The sequence below is a fragment of the Anolis carolinensis genome, chromosome 1 (assembly GCF_035594765.1).
Source record: "Anolis carolinensis isolate JA03-04 chromosome 1, rAnoCar3.1.pri, whole genome shotgun sequence".
NCBI classification, from domain to species: Eukaryota; Metazoa; Chordata; class Lepidosauria; order Squamata; family Dactyloidae; genus Anolis; species Anolis carolinensis.
In genome coordinates, this window is record NC_085841.1 from 318703273 (window position 1) to 318724386 (window position 21114).

General features: G+C 38.5%; 1 protein-coding gene across 4 annotated transcripts in view; it reads left to right on the top strand.

Moving 5' to 3' along the window:
- The window catches only part of dph6 (diphthamine biosynthesis 6), a 320194-nt gene that overhangs the window by 54708 nt on the left and 244372 nt on the right, over nucleotides 1–21114 (top strand). For all 4 annotated transcript variants that reach the window (XM_062968214.1, XM_008103108.3, XM_008103117.3 and 1 more), the window contains exons 4-5: nucleotides 6124–6197; nucleotides 13063–13181. In XM_062968214.1, the coding sequence (XP_062824284.1) occupies nucleotides 6124–6197; nucleotides 13063–13181 (193 nt within the window). The remainder of the gene's footprint in view (nucleotides 1–6123; nucleotides 6198–13062; nucleotides 13182–21114) is intronic.

Below are 21114 nucleotides of genomic sequence, written 5' to 3' on the forward strand. Positions count from 1 at the left end.
CTTGTTTGACAGACTTCTGGAAGACAAATCTCTTGCAGGTGCAAGGTTTCCAAATCTGGCTGGGAAAGTTCCAATTCTGACTGAAACGGTGAAAAACCCAAGTTTTCCTCTTCATCTAGCACCACAGTGCCAGGAACGGGACTACATGGCCCATGACTCATCACAGTTTCAATACTGCTCAATACTGATTTAGGGTGCAAGGTGTTGTAGATCATCCATGAAATTACCATATATTGTTAAATGTGGGGAGGTCCACTGGGGACCTCCATCCCTTGATGAACAGTGGTCTTTTATGAGCAGTAAGTCCACCTTCTGTATTCAAAGACCTAACAAATTGGGAAATTCAATTGTGTCCAAAAGACACAATTGTAGTGAGGTGCCGGGGGGGGGGGGAGTAAGGCATATTGGGCAAAGTTTGAATAAATAACATTTGTTTTGCTGGCGTCATCATTATTTTCCTCCCCATTAGAATCTGTGTGTGCCAGAGAGAGAGAGTGTGAGAGAAGGGGATATCTTGTAGTTTGTTTAAACTCTTTGACTAGTACGTTCTGCTCTATTCTGTATATTCTATTCTAGAGAGACGAATATGCAAGGGTGCAAAACATACATTCCTTCTGCCTCAGGATGTTTCTCTTACTTTTGTGACCCTCTGCCACAGAATTCCCCCACGTGGTATCTAAAGTTATGCATTGTTATAGTTGGAGCATGGGTGATCAACCTAATGCAGTTCTTTTGTACTGCAACTTCTGTAATTCTTAGCCATGTTCTGTGCTTGTTCTGGCTGATAGGAGTTGTAGTCCAGAACATATGGAAGGCGGCGTGTTACTTATTCATGGAGCAGACCAATGGAATATGCACGGTCCAGTTTCAAATGAATGCTCATTTTCAGATTTTGGTAGGTGACCTACCCTACTAACTAACATTTTCACAGGATAATTATAAATGGCACTTCTGTCTTGTTAGAGTAATCAAAATGTAATTAAAAAACAATATAGTGGTACAAATGAGTCCCCCTGGGTGAGAAGGGCGGGGTATAAATGCTGGAAATAAATAAATAAATATAGGAAACACTGAATTGCTCAATGATTTACATGGAATTAAAGTGAAGGGGGATGTGATGTCATTATTATTAAGATATCAGTTTGCAGGAATGAAAAAGACACATCCCTGTCTCAAGAATTATCATCTAAATAAAAGGGGAGGTGGCAAGAAGGACAGAAAAAGAGAAAATATTCAAAAGAAGTTTCTTTAACATTGCACCTTCATTTAAGTTGACAAAATGAGTGTTGATAGAAATTGCTCCTTTAAACTGTAAAATAATACAGATGTATAAAAAAGATAAAAGCAAGTAGGTTAGGACTTGCTAAAGAAATTTTTAAAGAAAAAGTTATCTCTGGAAAAATGATTTGTGGAGTAAAAAGAAGCGAACTCAAAGGGTGCTCACCAATGGCTCTTCTTAATCCTGGGGGGAAGTTATTAGTGGAGTGGGACTAGTGGGCCCAGTGCTATTCCACATCTTTTTCAATGACTTAGATGATGGAATAAAAGGTTGTTTATCAAATTTACATGGAATAGAAGGTTTGCTTATCAAATTGGGTGGGATAACTAATGCCTCAGATTCAGAATCCAAAACAGATCTGATCAAGACTAATAAGATACATTTCAGCAGGGAAAAATGTAAGATACTACACTTAGGCGGAAAAAAATTAAATGCACACATAAAGAATAGGTGACACCTGGCCTGATAGAAAAGGGATCTAGGAGTCTTAGTAGATGTGAACCTCACAGTAGACCAAAAGCTTAACATGTGCCAATAGTGTGATGTAGCAGCTAGCAAAGCCAATGTGACCCTGGGCTGTATCAATAGAAGTGTATTGAGGGAAGTAATAATCTCACTCTGTTTTGCTTTGGTGAGATCTCACTTGGAATACTTTGTTTCGTATTGACAAATTGGAATGTATCCATGGAAGGGCGATCTAAATGGTAAAAGGTATAGAAACCATGTTTTATGATGAGCAGCATAGGAAGTTGGGTCTAAGTGTTTTCCATGTTCACTCATTGCTGTGTTAAGGACCACATGTACTGCTTCTGGATTCTCTAGTGCAGGGGTCCCCAAACTTTTTAAACAGGGGGCCAGTTCACAGTCCCTCAGACCGTTGGTGGGCTGGATTATAGTTTTTTAAAAAACTATGAACAAATTCCTATGTACACTGCACATATCTTAATTTGAAGTAAAAAAAAGGGGGGGGACAAATACAGCCTCAATGTTAATCATCATCATCATCATCATCATCAAAATAATAAATAGGGTTGGAAGAGACCCCTTGGGCCATCTACTCCAACCCCCTTCTGCTTTTGTGCACCAAAACATAATCAAAGCACCCCTGACAGATAGACACCCAATAATAATAATAACAATAATAATAATAATAATAATAATAATAATAATACCACCATAATAAAAATGGTTGGAAGATACCCCTTGGGCCATATAGTCCAACCCTCTTCTGCCTTTGTGAACCAAAACATAAAGCACCCCTGACCAACAACAAAAACAACAAGAAAAACAATACTGTAATAATCAGGGTTGGAAGAGATTGCTAATCTTCAAGAAAAATAAATCCAGATAGGGCTGCAGAGGAGGGAGTCTGTTTGGCAAGATAAGACGGGAGGCCTCTTCCTTTTACCATAGGCATGCCTCCATTATTGTTTCCCCTCCTCCATCGCTGAGGAAGGCACACACCAGGTGAGGGAGGAGGCGGGAAAGAAGCGTGCAAGGCGAGCGAGGAGGCAGGAAAGGCACGCACCTTTCCATCCTCCCTCGCCCCATGCTCGCCTTCCTTGGCGGCAATGGGAAAGCTGCTGGCTGGGCGATGGAGGACAGGCGCACGCCTTTTTCTTGCCTCGTGTGCACCTTTATCAGCAGCGGCAGCGGGAAAAGTGTGCAGGGGGCGAGGAAAAGGCATGCACCTTTCTCTCCTCCCTCACCCTGCATGCACCTTTCCCACTGCCTTCCTCGGCAGTGATGACGGGAAAGCTGTGCGTGGGCTGAGGGAAGAAAGGCGCACGCCTTTTCCTTGCCCCGCGTGGCTCTTCTTCGACAGCAGCAGCGGGAAAGGTGCACGCGGGGCGAGGAAAAGGCGTGCGCCTTTCTCTCCTCCCTCACCCCGCGCGCACCTTTCCCGCTGCCTTCCTCAGCGGCGGCAATGGGAAAGCTGCCCTTGGGACGAGGGAGAAAAGGCGCACGCCTTTTCTTCGCCCCTTGCAGCCCTTCCTCAGCGGCAGTGGCAGGAAAGGTGCTCGTGGGGGGAGGGAGACAAGAAAGGCGTGCGCCTTTTCCCCCTTCTCCTTCACGCTACATGCACCTTGCTTGGTGGAGGAGGAGGGAGCCACTGCCTCCGGGGGCCGGATAAATGGCTCCGGTGGGCCGCATGTGGCCCGCGGGCCGTACTTTGGGGACCCCTGCTCTAGTGCCTTGGAATTGGATGATTGTCATTGACTTAAATCCTAGATTTCTTTGTTCCCTGGAATAGGCAATAGAAGCTTCCACTGATCATATTAGACTTTGGATAAGGAAGAGCTGGCCTTCAGTATGTTTTAACATATTATTCCTAGGTGTTGTGGAAATAACAATGCAGTCTTACCCTGTGACTCTATCCATACAGTAGGCTCCCAACTTTGGTGGGGGGGGGGGGTAGTTTAGGGGCACAGAATCCCCATGAAAGTAGAAAAAAGTGGATAATCTATATAAAAAAGCTATTTTTATATGAGATAACACTTTCCTAGGAATCTCTAAATCCTCCAATCTCTAAGTCATCTATTGGGTGTGCTTTGATCGTGCTTTTCCCGCATGGCAGGGGGTTGGACTGGATGGCTCATGTAGTCTCTTCCAACTCTATGATTTTATTCTATGACCCAATGTCCCACCTTTATTGGAAATTGACCATAGAATATCAATGAAAGACATAGAGATTCCTCGAGAAGTGTTATTGCTAGGATTCTCTGAAGCCCTCCAGCATAATTCTGTGGCCATTCTGCAGTGGAAATGCCAGGTACTATTTTACCGGATGGTTACATCTTTTGTATTTCCTAAACTGACATAGCTATATTTACACATAAAGAAACCTTACCATCATGGACAATATAATGTAGATCTTTACCTGTCATCTGTTGACGAACTTACACAATGAACCCTCTGGAATTGGTATCCTTGGTTTTAATCAACCACAGATTGAAAATAAAAACTATAAATAACTACAGGGACATGGTGATTGGCAATGGGTCATCTTCAGTGGCTCATCAATCCTGCTCATTGTTCATTTTCAAGAATACTGCCACCACTACATGACATGTACTGTGGAAGCTACTTGCCATCCTGAGATTGACAGCAGTAGCATATGGCTTCTTTAAGCAGATGATGATTGCTGATGCAAGGTGCATCTGCTCATTTGTTCACAAAAGTGCCACTGGTCTTCAAGTCCTGCAGAAGTTGAGTCCCGCCTTGTGATTGGTGGTAGTGGTGAGCTGCTTCTTCAGGGATGTAGCAATTTGCCGTGGTGGGTGCTGCTGTTCATTCATCTCAAATAGAGGATAAAGCTCTTATTGTATTTAGAGCTTCTTAGCTAATGAGCAACATTAACTAAATTGTGAGATTGAATTGTGAAATTAAAAAAGGAGTGGAGTAATAGGATTAGAAGATAGATAGAAATTACTTTGATGGTAGAAATTCAATTGTCTTTCTCCCTCCTTTTGAAATTAGTTATTCCTATTGATTATGGTGTCCAAAATTTTATACACCCAGACTTTAGATAGGGACAAATGTTATTTCTTATTCTGGTCCCACCAGCATTCATATAGAATCTTTCCAAGCTCGTATCAACTATGTATCTTACCATATCCATTGTTTGATTTATTTATTTATTTGTTTATTGAAGTCGATGACCAGCAACAGAAAATGTACAAGCATCAAAATAGAATATAAACATATACATTTAGATATTAAGAAACACTGTCAAAAACAGGGTTAAAACACAGTATTGTATGGTAGTTAAAACAGTATTAAACATTTATATGCTAAAATGACAAAGGTAAATGCTGAAGTAAATATTAAAACCTTTTAAAACTGTGACATCTTGTGTCGACCGTAATAAATAAATATATATATTGATACCTTCAGTTAAGAGTGCAATTTATTCTGTGACTGAGCTCTTAACTCAAATCACTCTTATCTCAAAGTGAATTTCCCATTGAAATGCTATTAATCTGTTCTGTGCCACCAAACCCCCCCCCCCATTTTTGTAATGTGTTTTTAAATAAGAGAGTGTACTTTATAAATAACAAATATTGTATAAATGCACATCCACATGGAACAATAAAAAAGGAATATCAACTCTAAAATGGTAGAAGCACTAAGTTGTGGTAAGGAAGGTCATTTGATATAACAAAATGTGTGTTGGCCAGCATAACAGCATGGGAAAACCTGCTCATTCACATGAAACAATAAAAAAGAAATGTCAACTTTAAAATGGAAGAAGCACAAAGTTGTGTCATAATGGTAGAAGCAGAAAGTTGCAGCACGGAAGCATAAAGTGAAGAAGCAGAAGCATCCTTTTCTTCACACTGTACTCATGCCAGCTCTTGCTCTCTCTCCCTCTCTCTCCTCATGAAGCCAAACATACCAAGAATAAATACCACACAAAATAAACTAACCCAAAGATCCTCAAAGCAGATAAGAGCAAAGTGAACATCAGTCTTCCAAAGCTGACAAGAGCATGAGGCACAGGGGCATGGAGGCTGCTCCCTTGAAGCCCTAAAGCCCTGTATTCTCATGCTGGCACTCCCTGTGGCGCCAGCACACCCTCTAGCACTAGTTCTTAACTCAAAATTCTGCTCGCATGTCAAAGCAAAACCGGGGCCAAGCAGTGGCTCTTAACTCAAAATGCTTTTCAGTTGGGACACACTCTTAAGTCATGGTTCCACTGTAATTTATTCTCCTGTTTCTCCCTATCCCTTTAATAGAACCTTCAACTGCCCAGATGAAAGAAAATATAGCTCTTGTTAATGAACACTTCACTACTTTTCTTTGGTTATTATCCCTATTTAAATTATCTCTATTGTCCTCAGGATAAAGAAAACGTGGATGCTGTTTCAGTAGGAGCCATTCTGTCAGACTATCAGCGAGTCCGTGTGGAAGATGTGTAAGTAAAACCAGCTTTTGCTTGGAGCATTGAATGAACAAGTCGTGGCAACAGTATTACAGATTTTGGTTGCTGTGAACTATACTCCTAAACTGTGATTTGAGTTTTGTTGCAGCACACATTTTGGCATTGTGCAAAATAAAAATGGATGCTCTATTCTTTTTGAATTACAGCATGCTATTCAAGCAAAGTTCACTTTCAGAAATATCGTATATTTTGTCTTTGTACTTCTCTTCACGCAATGAGTTAAAGCCTTCTATACAAAACCACCATAAAATTAGGAGAAATCTTTCATCTCTTTCTGTTTCTTTTCTGCCAGCTGGCCAATTTGCATAGAGTTGATGGGATGCCGAAAGTTTTTAGAGTTCAGCTTAACAATATTAGCTTGAGGACTGAATGTTTCATTGAATTTATTTTGTTAGGTGAATATTAAGCTGAGTTTTAGTGTATATTTTGATTTTGAGCCATTGTGTCTAAAGATAAAGTAGGATGTATCCCTCTGACCTTTTATGATCTATTTGTCATATTAAAAATAGTTGACAAACCTCTGCTTAAAACATTTCTACTATATATTTTCATCTATTATTGTGGATTTTTTTCACGTGGATTTTTGTTTTCATATGCATGGCTATGAAACAGGTAAAGGTTAACACTGCTACCCTACACTGATTCTTCTGCCAACAATTTGTATAGTCTAGTAATTCAGCATCTTTCAAACCAGTGATAGTTTTTGTTTCAAGGAAAACTAGCAGTGTTCCTATGTAACAATCAAAATACTAGATTGTACTGTCACTATTGTAATTTTAGTGAATTTGAGGTATTGAAATAAAATTCAACCCAAGTATTTCCAAGGTCCTGATGAAAACTAGAGAAGAAATATGACAATAAATATGACTGGTCTATTCATTTGGGTCTGCACTCTGAAATGTGAGAACTACAAAATAAACAGTGTCTGTCTAGAATGGCTCACATATTTCAATCAATCTATTGGCACATTCATTTCAATATATAGATCAAATTCCCTCAATTGTTTTATCGTGTCAGAAGCGAATTGAGGCAGGTTGCTTCTGGTGTGAGAGAATTGGCCACCTTCAAAGACGTTGCCCAGGGACACCCAGATGTGTTACCATCCTGTAGGAGGCTTCTCTCATGTCCCTGCATGGGAAACTAGGGCTGACAGATGGGAGCTCACCCGTCTCGCAGATTCAAATCGCTAAGCTTCATGTCGGCAATTCATCTGGCACAAGGGTTTAACCCATTGCGCTGCCACGGCTCCCTTCATTGTACATGTGTACAAGCAGTTTATAAAGACATTGAAATGTACAAAGATGTCTGGATTCAACTGCTAGTAGTCCTTTTACAGTACAGTCCCATACATATCTGTTCAAAAGCAAGTTTCATTCAATGTAGTATACTGCTAGGTGTATATAGATTAATAGCCTTAATCATTTTATGAAGAATTTTGAATTCTGGGGACATGAGCCCATTAGAGTTTGTATGTATTTAATCTCAATATTTAATTCTTATAAATTAACTAGATGATCAAGAATGTTTTGCTACAATTAAATCTGGTTTTGTTTTTGTGATTTGATGTTGACTTCTCTGGACTCCTATGAGAGAAAATTTATATTTTGATATTCAGATCTACCACACCCCCCCATATATTATTTCCACTTCCTATGATGACATATACACTCACTGATGTGAAAGAATTTCTTGGTAGAATATTCTATTTTGGGATTATTGTTTTAAGTATTTTAATTTTATTCACTGTGGGATGTGTGAGATATATTAAATCCTGAATTCTGTTACTAAGGCAAACTCATTAAATCAGTTGGATTTGCCACTAAATTGATTCTCAATTCACTAGCTGATTCAGTAGTCTCACTCTAGTTGGAAGTAACAAACAGGATACCAAAATAGAATTTCTGTGTCTTACATTAGCATTTAAAAACGGGCAGGATCTTTTCAGGCTGGATATACAATGTCATATAATCCAGTATCTGATCCCAGATTATTTGATAGATTATATGTGTCCACACTGCCATACAATCCAGTCAGAAACTGGATTATATGTCAGTGTAGAAGAGGCCTCAATTGTTTCACCAATGCTTAGTAACTATGTTATTTTTAGCTCCTTTTTTTGCTGTAAAATAGTTCCAAGGTGATTTGAAGTGAAAAAGTTGAATAATGAGCACCTTAGTTATGTCCTACATGTTGCTGTCAGCTATTTTCTTGAGATATGAAGCTGCAAAATCTCAGTCCAGCATATGTTCACATTCTGCTATCAATGAGATTTAAGCCTATATAAGTCCTGAGGTTATATTTACAAGCTGCACAGCTGCATTTCTGTCTTTATTCTTACTGCATCTCAAAGTGCATAGAACTGCATTTCTGCTTGGAGACTTAAAAAAGCATCTTAGTGATAAATATACTTGCTCTGTTACCAATGCCTCTCTTGTGTTTAAGCCATTTCTTTAGTCCTTCAAAGAACTGAATAGAAATATAATATTTAGGGAAGAATTGGAGGGATTGTGCTTCCTTTTTACCTGTTTTTGCCCATTTTTGGTCTAAAATCATTTGGCCACTTGTGTTCCCTCTATTTTGTCAGTTTTATACTTGTTTGTTTATGCAGTGTTTTGACACAAAACAATATAATAATAATAATAACAACAACAACAACAACTTTTTGTATCCTGCCATCATCTCCCCAAAGGGACTTGGGGCGGCTTACAAGCGGGACCAGGCCCAATAATAACAGAATTAACCAAATTAAAAACACATTTTAAATAACCTGTTGATTGCTGTTTTATCTTGCTAGACTTTATTTAGAATTGCATTATTTATTTTTATGTAGCTTACATTGTAATATAATACTAAACTATTAAAAGCAACAACTGAAGTACAATTTAATCCAGGGGTCCCCAAACTAAGGCCCGGGGGCCAGATGCGGCCCTCCAAGGTCATTTACCTGGCCCCCGCCCTCAGTTTTAGACTTAGGCTGAGGCTCGCCCAAAGTCTGAAATGACTTGAAGGCACACAACAACAAAAATCCTACTTAACTTGACTATCTCATTGGCCAGAAGCAGGCCCACACTTCCCATTGAAATCCTGAAAGATTTACAGTATGTTGGTTAAAACTGTTTTTATTTTTAAATATTGTATTGTTCTTTCATTTACTAATATTGTGCCATGGTAATAATATAATATATTGTGTATACATATAATATTGATAATAACTTATTTATTTATTTATTACAGTATTTCCACCCCCGCCCTTGTCACCCAATAGGGGACTCAGGGTGGCTAATAATAATAATACAATATAATAATATTGTATAATATAATAATATAAATTATATATTATATATTAAATGTAATATTACTAATAATATTACGGTATAGTGGTATAGTACAATATATTAATATATAATGCTAATATTGTACTATGCTAATAATGTAATATATTGTATGTACATACAACTTGTAAACCGCTCTGAGTCCCCTTCGGGGTGAGAGAGGATGGGGTATAAATGTAGCAAATAAATAAATAAACTGTTGTTGTTTGGGGGGGGGGGCATTTACACTATAAATAAGGTGTGCATAGGAATTTGTTCATTTTTTTTTCCAAATGATAATTCAGCCCCTCAACATTCTGAGGGACCATGAACCGGCCCTCCACTTAAAAAGTTTGAGGACCCCTGATTTAATCAGTTCAACTCACAGTAAAATCTCAACAAAACAGCAGAGATGTCATCTAGTATGTGAAAAGACAAAAACACTGGTGAACTTGTTATCATAATTTCTGCATATCATAATTTGGACACCTCCATGGAAAAGGTTATCTCCAGTGGAGATCTGCTTGAAGGACCCCTGAATAACTTAATTTGAGACAAGTGTCTTTTTAGATATTCCACCCTAGGTTGTTAGGATATAGAACTTTCTTCCTAGAGAGTTATTGGTCAAAATCATTCAGAAGAACTTTTTAATTTGAAGCACTTCTGAGAAGTGTTTTACCTCTTGTACTGTTTGATTGTACTGTTTGACTTTAGTGGTGGATTTTTAAATATAATTTTAAAATTTTACTTATCTCTGAGTTGCCATGAGTGTGTCCTCTTAAGAGCTACCTTGGGAGCCTTGTGGCCATACTGTAGGTTATAAATTGAATAAATAAAATGAAACAATGAACACTCACACATTATTTGAATCACTGCTAAAGATATAAGCCATAACATGACTGCTTGACAAAGGACTGGATGATTTCATTTTCTAGCAACACCATGATCTTTTTAGATTTGAGGAATTTTCAAAAATACCTTAAGTCAACACAAAAGATGCAGACAACCAAATGACTACTACTTTATAGAAGCTTGCGTCCTACTCTTTGAATTGGATGAAGTTTCAAAAATGGAAACTTCTGGCTAAGAGGAATGGAGAGGGCTATTGGTTTAAACTTAAAGAGTGACTGGGTATGTCCAACTTGTTAGGCATATAAAGTAAGTTTCAGTATTATGAAATTCTTGAACCATTATTTTTGTTAGAAATGTACTTCATCATCACCAGACTATATGATTTTTCACAAGACTGAGTCATCTTACTTCAGTCAATAGAGTGATGCCATGTTAACAACATTAAGAGCATATGTTGTAGTTTACTCCTTCAATGCTGTAGAACTGAAACAGTTACAGCTTAAATCGGCTGAGTCGCATTCTTGCAAATAATCCTTGTTGTTTGATAAATGTAATTGCTTTCTACATCTTTTTTTACTCATGTTTTAAAAGAAAATAAAAATAAGTTTAAACAATCCATAAACTAGGCTTTAAATATATTGTCTGCCTGAGTAAACAATAATTTGTGAGCAAGAGCAAACAAAAGTGAAGTGTGATGAAGGCTATAATATATTCATTTACCTCAGAAAACTTCCATTGAAAAATATGGGATGGCTTATGGGTAGACATCTATAAAATGTGAACGGTGAATGAAGCATTATGAGAAAGAAACAAAAAGCTATAACCATGTCACCGCTTTGCTATAGTCCATGGATAAGGAAGGCACTTAAACCCCTTTTTAAAAGCTCCTCAAGCTTCCAGAACACCTTGAAAATTCCCAGATCCTCTAATTTTATTTTATTTTTGTCAGGTGAAAAAGTGCCTGAAAGTCATCCAAACCACTGAAAATTCTCAACAAAAAATAATAAAAGTAAAAATCTGGTAGCTTGGGTTGGCTTTCCCTCCAAGATCAACACAAAGTGCCAAATTTTGACTGAAAAGAAAACTGAAAGTGACATAGGTCAATTCGGGGTCTCTCATAATGTGTTGTTAAGGCCCTGTGAGGGGATGCCAGGATGAAAATCAATGTTTGTCATCAGTAGCAAAGGGAACCAAAAAAGGAGCTTGTTTTTCAGTTTTTAAAAAGCCTGAACTATATTCATTCACTAAATTCAAATATGTCTCTGTATAATTTTGTGCAAAACTGGAATTACATTGATGCCTGCTTGAGTGCATTTCAAAATATTGTTCCTCCTTTATAAAATGTCTCCCCCTTCTCTTATTTTCATCTTTGGCATAATTTTAGGCGTATTTCTTAAGCTATTGTGCCAGAGGTTGTTCACAGAATTGTTTCTGCCTCAGTACAGGGTAGCTAGCTTATTTCTGTACGTGGCTGCTTAACTTGAGGAAGGGTACGCTTTGAAGCCTTTGATTCCTTTCATTTAAGTGTTTGTATAGCAGTAAATATATAATTCCAGGGGTGTTGCCATAGATTTACAATGGATGAAATAAAAAGCCGAACTCTTGAAAGAGTGCTTCCTACCAAATAAAAGGAAGATAAGAATGTACATGTTCCCTTTTATATAAATCCTCATTTCTAACACTCCAGTTTTCATGAACCTAAGCCCATCCTTTCCTGTTGAGCATTGGAATACACTGCTTAAATAAATATCCAAGTTAAACCTCAACAAACACTAACATAATCCCAAGTAATAGTTAGTGTCTGGTGATATTTTGAGAACATATAATGCCAAACTATAGATATTTATTTCAAAGCTTTTCATTGAATAGAACACAAGTTTCATATAACTGCCTTTATTTTTTACATTAGCATTTTCAGGTACATTGTTTTTATAGTAGGCTCTTTAGTTGTGTGGGGGTCAGAGGCTTTAGGCTCCCATGAAAGTGCTCCCCCCACCATATTTAGCACATTTGCTGGCTCTAGAAGTGCACTATGTGCCCACTCCCACTTGGGACCTGCCTTTGTCCAAAGAGCCCCTTCTCTTGTACTTTCTTAGACGGTTGATGGTGCTGATGGAAAGGGGCTGCAGTGTCCACCCTCCACTATCTCCCCCTTCTGCCCTAACTTGCTAAGATAATCGAGACTGCCACCATTCCACCAAGAGCTCTTTTTTATGGACAGTTGCCCAACTCCAATCACAGCATGCCCTTACCCAGAAGTGCACATTTCAGTACTTCATCACAACCGTCTTCTCCCTCCTTTAGGCTATTCATTGCAGATGTGAAAAAATCCAGTAAAATTGGTTTTACTTGGCAATACGATTTAAAAATAAAAGAACTAATGAGTGTAAATTCCTTCAGGATAAATAGAGCATGCCATGTTTATTTGGAAGACTACAGTTTTTAAGTAATGATAATATTTTTAAAAACATAATGACAGCAAAATATTTGTGATCCACTTGTAAGTACTTTATGTGTTGATGTGTTCTCCTTTAGTCCTAGTGATGTATAAATACCTGGATGTGTTAAAAGAAAGCAGTCATAAAAAACATGATAAATTGGTCCAGAAAGTTGCATGGCCTATGTTTTGATGCAAGAATATAATAACATTGCCATTTTTTTCTTTCTTCAAATAGGTGCAAGAGGCTTTCATTGCAGCCTTTAGCTTACCTTTGGCGCCAGGATCAAGAAACTTTGCTCAGGGAAATGATATCATCAAACATTGAAGCTATAATCATAAAAGTAGCAGCTTTTGGTAAGTATCCAGACTGCATTATTAACATTGTTTGGTTAATAAGGAGAAAAGAATAGCCACGAGGAGTTAAGATGTCATAAAAGAAAGAAAAATCCATGAGGGGAAAGTGAAATATGGTATATAAGTATAAAGAATTGTATTTGCATGAGTGTGTGTCTAAACAATTAATGGAATATGTCAATGATAATTTTTTTCCATCCAACACTGAGGGAAAAAGTGAGAAAGCACTTTCATGGTCATCATTAAATTTGTTCAGTGAGTGTGTTTTTCAATGAATGTTCATGCATAATTCAGCAGTTTGCAATTCACTCATATATGAGGGATACAAATGGGTTGCTAGACATTGGACCATTATCGCTATAAAGCATAATCAGTTTTGATGAAAGAGTTTAAGTAAGAACTTGCTAACAGCAATCGATGTATAACTTTGCGAGGGCCGAAACAGCCTTGCAACTAATTGACAGGCTCTCTCCCAGCATATGATCTTCTCATATTTTCTATCCTTCCTTCTTCCATTCCACCTTGACTATCAAATTTCATAGGTGGGTCTTCCTCATTTTACTTTACAAGATACTGTTCTTAAGTTAAGATGGAAGATAACTTTTATCCTAAAATGTCTTTGAAGGTCTGTCCTGGTTTTATACTTCATACATACAAGTGTCACTTGCAACTATTACTTCATTTTTTTAAGAGAGTGAACATGGGGTGCACAAATCAATTACTGCACAGTACTACATAGCAGGTTTACCACATGTGTAATGATCTGATGGTAGAAAATCAGAATGCTAGCCAAAAATAAATGCATAAATAAATGCATAAATAAAATCGCTTGTTAGGTTGCATGTTGTGTCTCAAGCATGTACTTTTGTCTTATAGTCAGTCTTTATGCATTGTTTGACTTTCATTGGTCAAATTGTGGTTTTAACTTTGAACTGACCTATCAGCAAGGATGGTTTGACTGGTCAGAAAGATCTGTCCAAGCATGATATTGAAGTCAGGTTTATGAAATGGTGTGTGTGTTCTTTAGCCACACAAATTGATGAGAAACATGTTAATAGGACAATACATCATTTCAGAATTACAGCCTTTGAACAGTATTTCATGTAAAAGTATTGGATGAAGGCTTAGGTGTAATATTTGATAAAAAGACCTTTTTCTTTTGGGGTCAGTCAAGGTTTGTGGCCCATTAGACCAAAGAATGACCAGCATAATAGGAAAGAATCTGTTCTACATGGGTGGATAAAAATATAGTTTTGATAAATTGTTCTGTATTATCTTGACATGAATCAAGTCCCATTGTCATCCATGAGAGGAACCATTTCTGTTAAGCATTTAATGCCTTCATTTTCTTATTCTTTAAAAAGCAAAGAGTTTATATCTTTAGGACAGCACTGGTAAAAGCTAACAGAAAAACATCAGCATTGTGTGTTTATATACATTATGCTGGAACCAAAGTATCTATTAGAAGAAATAATAAAATATTAATTATACTTCTGTTGAGACACAGAGGCCTTAAAGAGTCACACACACTATTTAGTCCAACAAAAGGTTTATTGCAAAAACAAATAGAAGCTCAGAGACACTTAACTCAGTGTCTCTGGCCAAAACTCAAAGAATTTACCCAAGCTGGGCTCCAAAAGCAAACGGAAAATAACCCGGGTTAAACAGGAGGAAAAACCGGATTAAAAAGCAGTCAAAGTAACCAGCAAACAAGCAGCGCTGTACACAAAGAGTTCCAACAAGCATCACTGCACCCAAAGGGTTAACTGCAAGGAGGAGTTGCCAAAGCCAGCCGAAGTCCAAAAGTCGCCGAAGAAGCCCAAACAAATGTTTCCAAGTCTGTCAAACAGAGTCGTCGTCAAGTCAGTCCACAATCCAGGAAGGGAGAAAGCCACACTCACGAGGAGTCAATCCAAGTCGAAGATCCACAGGTAACACGAACTCCAGGCTGCAGAACCCAACATGAGAACAGGCAGCGACAAATACACACGATACAATAACGTAACCAACACTTTGCTTTCTGCAAAGGTTCCCCATTTCAGAGCCTACTTTTATTTTACACATCATCATCCGATGATGAGCTGGCCTCCACCCCATCATCATCTCTTACAGCTGTCCTTGTCTTCACACGTGAACCCCTGTTTCCATCCCTCCAGTTCCTCCATCTCTTGTCAAGACTTAGACTTCCCCATGATTCAGATGTATCTCCCGTTTGCCAATCCTCATTTCCTGAAAATCCCACAAACGTGTCACTAGAGGTTGGCTCTGCACATATATCCCTTATCTCTTCTACCTTAGTCCAATCCACTGTGTCCTCCCCATCCTCATCACTCCCAGACCCATCATCCCCAGAGAAACCAATAAACGTATCGTAATCTGTGGGAGCAGTAAGTATATCCCGGATCTTCTTCCTCTCCTGTTCTTCATCTGATTCCTGCTCCCGAGTAACCCTCTTTGTGCCTCTATTCCCATCCACCACATCTCCTTCCTCGCTCATTGACTCCCTACCACTAGAAAACTCTTCGAATGTGTCTTCATCAGTAGGTAACATAAGTATATCCTTTTCCTTTGTTGTTCTTCATCTGACTCCTGCTCGCGAGTAGCCCTTTTCCCACTTCTGGTACTCATACTACTGCTTGCAACATTACTTACAGGCTCTACTACAACAACTTCAGCTGTGATGTTTTGCTCTCATTGTGCTTCTGGTGTGAATAGTAAAATTAGGCCATCCTGGGTTTATACTGTGCTTTTAAACAAAAGAAGATATATGATTGTAAAAAATAAAATAATCAGTGTTTTGTCACAAGTTACAGGATACTATTTTGTTGACTGAATTTGGAACTGTTTTCAAAAGTGTTTGTTCTTGCAGGATGTCTTGTATCTTCCTTTAAAGAATAAATACAGTATCTTTAATCGGGGAAAGAGAATCACTGCAACTTAGGTTGCAAAAACAAAAACACAATTGTATAGTGCAATATCCTGAAGCCAAATCATTGCAAATTTTTCTGCCTAAAAATTATACTAAGTGAATGATGAGTTGTACAAAGATCAGTAAACAAGAGAAGGGCAGTATTTTTAGAGGGTTGTCAGGTCCAAGAACTGAGTGTGCAGCTTCTTTTAGGTGAGTTTCAACTCCCCTTCAAACAGCAGATACATAACTTGGTGGTATTCCTGGATCTAGCTTTGTTCCTTGAGGCCAGATGGCCTTGTTGGCTTGGAATGCCTTCTACTCGCTCTGGTTGCATTTGTGGCAGGATAGCGATAGAGTGACCATGACCTTGGAAGCTCCTAGTGGTTCTCAACCTTTAGTCCTCCAAGTGTTTTAGACTCCAGCTCTTAGAAGTCCCAGCCAGCATGGCCAGTGGTCAAAATTCTGGGAGCTGAAGTCTAAAACATGTGGAGGACTAAAAGGTAAGAACCAATACTGTTATGTAGTCTACATAAAATTGCCCTTGAAGCCAAACTGGAACATTGAACTGGTTCAGAATATGGCTGCTGGGATGCTGAAAGGCACTGTGGCATTTTTGTTCAGGGCCTAATTCAAAGACCTTGAACAGCTTGAGACCAGAACACTCACTGTAGCACCACTCTCTAGACAGTATTTCTGTATTTTAGGGTCTGCATCTGAGAATACCATCCACATATTTACATATTTGGTTATTAGGAAAAGAACCTTTAATGGTCTGGTCTTCAAAATCTTTTTGGGCATTTTCAAATTAATCAAATACTGTATTTACCCGAATCTAGTGCGCCATCAAATCTAATGTACACCTCAGTTTTCAAGACCCTGAAACCAAAAAAGGATTTGTTAGCAAATGTAATGCACAGTGGAAAGAGAATAGAAAGAAGGTAGAATAAGGAACATGAGAGAGGAGCCTTGAAAGAAAAGGCCAGTAGAGATAAAGAGAATAGAAAGGAGCCTTGAAAAAAAAGGCAGAGAGAGGGAAAGAGAATAGATAGAAGGTACAAGAAGGGAGGGGAGAAAGAAAAGGCAGGGAGAGGGAAAGAGAATAGAAAGAAGGCATCAAAATGGCCGCGCCAACAGAAGGAAGGGTCAGTGCAGGCAGAGCGATGTGGAACATAGAGCCTCAATGCAACCACCCTCCCGGACATGATTCCACGCCGCGAGACCCAGCAGGATGCGCGCACACTTCGGTTCCTTCCCCCTCCCTTGGTGGCCATCTCCTGGAGCCTGCGATGAGAGCAGCTAGTGGCCAGCAAAGGCACCTGTGACCTGTGTTGTTCTGTATACCCTGATGAAGAGGAGGAACTTGAGGGTGCGGTGACAGCACACGAAGTCTGGGCATTTGGCAAGAGGAAGGAGAGGAGCATCCGGATTTAGAGGGCTGCTGGAAGGGCGGGGGGGGGGAGTTAGGTGCAATTCTAATGCGCCCTTGAATGTAATGTGCACCCCAATTTTGGCTAAGCATTTTAGCCAAAAAAGGTGCACATTATAATCAAATAAATACAGTATATCCTATTTTGTGTCAAGCCTTCATGTTTTACTATTTTATTGTATTGCGTGACTATGACAATTTCCCAAATTTGATGATTAGCGATTTATTACTATTCTGACAAATAAAAATGCATGAACTGAAACATGTACTTGTCCCTATAACATGCTTCTTAATGGGCAGCTGACATTGTCACATTTATTTTTAAATGTTTTATGGATTTCAGCTTATATTGCTTAGCAGAAAGTTATTTTTTGAGATTTCTATATCTATACATCTCAAAAACTCATTTTAAAATGCCCTCCAAATTCCTAGAGATGGGTAAATCTTGAGTGATATAGGAAATGACTCTAGGGGTGACATTGCCTGTGACCTGTGTCATCCCTTAAGCAAGATAAACTTGCCTTTGTATCACAGCAGCTTAGAACAAGTTAGAATGGGCTTGCTCATACACAATGAGCCCTTTGTGTCATATAAAGAAGAAATGCCATAAATAGTTGTAGATAGTAATTACATAGAAAACGGCAGCCTTTTTCTTTTTCTTTTTTGGCTACAGGTAGAAAGAAAGATCTTATCGGACTGAATTTCTCACCTGCCCAGGGCAGGCATAATTAGATGTAAGCAAATTTAATGGTGCTTGTGTGCTTCAGGGCAATTCTGCAGTGCTTTAATAACTGTGCTTTATTAAAGTAGGTTTAAGGTATGACGGCTGTTTAACGTATCGAATAGCAAAGAAGTTAAGGTATGGGTTACCACTTTACCTTTTAGAGGAATAATCAAAGCTGCTTTTAAGCTAAATTGCAGTGAATGTATTTGGAATAACACGTTTAAAAGTCTGAAGGGTAATGCATTAGATGCCACATTGCGCAGATGTGGAAGGAATAAGCAAATATGTAACTTGAGCTTGACGTTCATCAACACTGGCAAGCTCATGCAGTTTTCTATAGCTCTGTTTTCCATTAGTTTAATGACATCAGTAAGAAGGTATAAGACTAGAGACAACACATAATTATACAAGTAAATACACATTAATTTTAGAACCCCTTTCTAAACCCATATTTACAAATTAATATTTGGTGGTGGTGAGTTTTTCTTCACAGGAGCATAATGCATTTTCTTGAAGCTTTTCCTGACCAGAAATTGAACCTCCTGACAAAGAAGCTGGTTGCATAGGAGTGTTGCTGTGCATACACTGCTCTTAGTTCTGAGCTGTAATTTTAGATTTGAGTTTGTACAGGTGCATCTTGGTTGCCTCCTGTATCACAATAACAATATTAGTGTTTATGTTAATATAAGTTATAAATATTAGTAGAAGCTATTATTGTACATTTGCGTAGCTTAGGTGTTCGAAATCTTCCACATGTATTTTCTATCTTCACATATTTTAGATTCTCTATAAGTTAAAGTCACTAGTGTTAATTGGAAACTGAGAAAACAGCTTGTGTATGACCCTGTAGTGAGTCAAGAACCCAAACAAACAAAGTGAAATGTTTTAACTGCACTTCTACATTTTTCTGCATCTAGCAAGTAACAATAACAAGTGCATCTAAGTTGTTATCAGGGTCAAGGTGATATTAGAAAAGACAGCACCTAAAGACAGAAACAAAAAAGTCACAAACCAGAAAATAAATAGGTAGGAGACAGCAACATGGAACAGCATGTAACTAATCACATTGAGGAGAAAGGATCGCAGTCTACCAGTAGCTTATGGCTCTGAATAAATGGCAGTCTGCCAGTAACTTACGACTCTGGAATAGAAATGGTGGGATCTTTAAGTGGGAATGACCACGTACTCTTAGAGTTTGTGATATGGTGGAATGGTGAAACTAAGAGAAGTCAGACATGCATTCTAAATTTTAGAAGAGCTGACTTCAGGAAATTTAAGGAAATACTGAGTGTGAGCCCATGGATAGGAATTCTTAGAGAAGGGAGTTAATGATGGATGGGAGTTTCTTAAAAGTGAGATACTGAAGGCACAAATGCAAACAGTGCCAATAAGAAGAAAAAAATAATACAAGTGTAAAGCAGCCAGAGTGGATGTCCAAAGAACTTTCAACTGAGCTAAGATTTAAAAGGGACATATACAAGAAATAGAAAAGGGGGGAAATTACCAAAGAGGAATTCAAACAAATAACCAAAATATGTAGGAAAAAGGTCTGCAAGGCTAAAGCACAAAATGAGCTCAAGCTTGCCAAAGAGATTTTTAAAAATTGGTTCTTTGGTTATGTCAGTAGAAAAGGGAAATGGTAGGGCCTCTATGTGGAGAAGGTCATGAAGGCTAACAGGGGATAGGGAAAAGGCAGAGCTGCTCAACACCTTCTTTGTCTAAGTCTTCTCCCAAAAAGAGATCAGTGTTCAACCTGAGCAATATGGAAGAGGTAATAGGTGATGTACAACCCAAAATAGGTAAAGAAGTAGTCCAGGATTACCTGGCTATTCTAAATGAATTCAAGACTCCAGGGCCAGATGAACTACATCCAAGAGTAATAAAGGAACCAGCAGAAGTCATTTCAGAACCATTGGCAATAATCTTTGAGAATTCTTGGAAAACAGGTGTCAAGAGTCAGACGCCAGTTAGCATACAAAACAGAGTTTATTCCGAAGATAAGCCAGAAAATAACATAAACACAGGAAATATCCTTGAAACACTTCACTTTACAGTGTTTTGAGAGTAGATTGGACAATAATAACTCAAAAATGAGCCACGCTAATTTCCCATGCTAGCATTCAATAAAAAACTAAATAACGCTTCAATTCAGCTTTGGAAAACAAATAGAGTTAATTGCTGGAAAATAAACAAACTAGAAAAGCAATAAAGCTGCTTCCACGGTGCAGATAAGCCGAAAGCCTCAAAGGTGTCAAGACCTACAGAGCACCAATAACCATACGCAGAGGCCGGATTCTATCTAATATCTTTATTAAAGGAATATATAAAGTCAATAAAAACAAGTGAAGAATATAGTTCAGAAGTAGACCTTTCAGGAAAGGTCAAATATAGTCCAGGAAAACAATGTCCAATATGAGATATTAGAGTCCAAAGTTATAATCCACTTGACCGAAACACACACTATTTGCCAAGCAATAGTGTGGGGAACTGTCCATAGTCTTTCGAGGCTTAAGGTAAATCCGAAGGAAACTGGAAAACAAGGCTTGAAACTAGGAAGCAAGGTCCGTGTTAAAACACAAGGCAAGGCAAGACTTGAAACTTGGCAAGATCAAACTTGAAACAAGGCAAACATGAAACAAGAACTGAGTCCATAGAAGTCCGTGAAACAAGGCAAGGCTGGAAACTTGATCCGGGAAACAGGGAACTGGAGTACGAAGTCTACACACGATCTCACTCCTCAAGCTGACGAGTTGACTCCGCAAGGTTTCCTTCGCGGCAAAACACCTAAATAGGGTCTCGTTTCCCGCCAGAAGAACACTTTCCCTGGAGAACTAGAAGTGAAACCCAACTCTGTCCAGATGCATGACTCCTT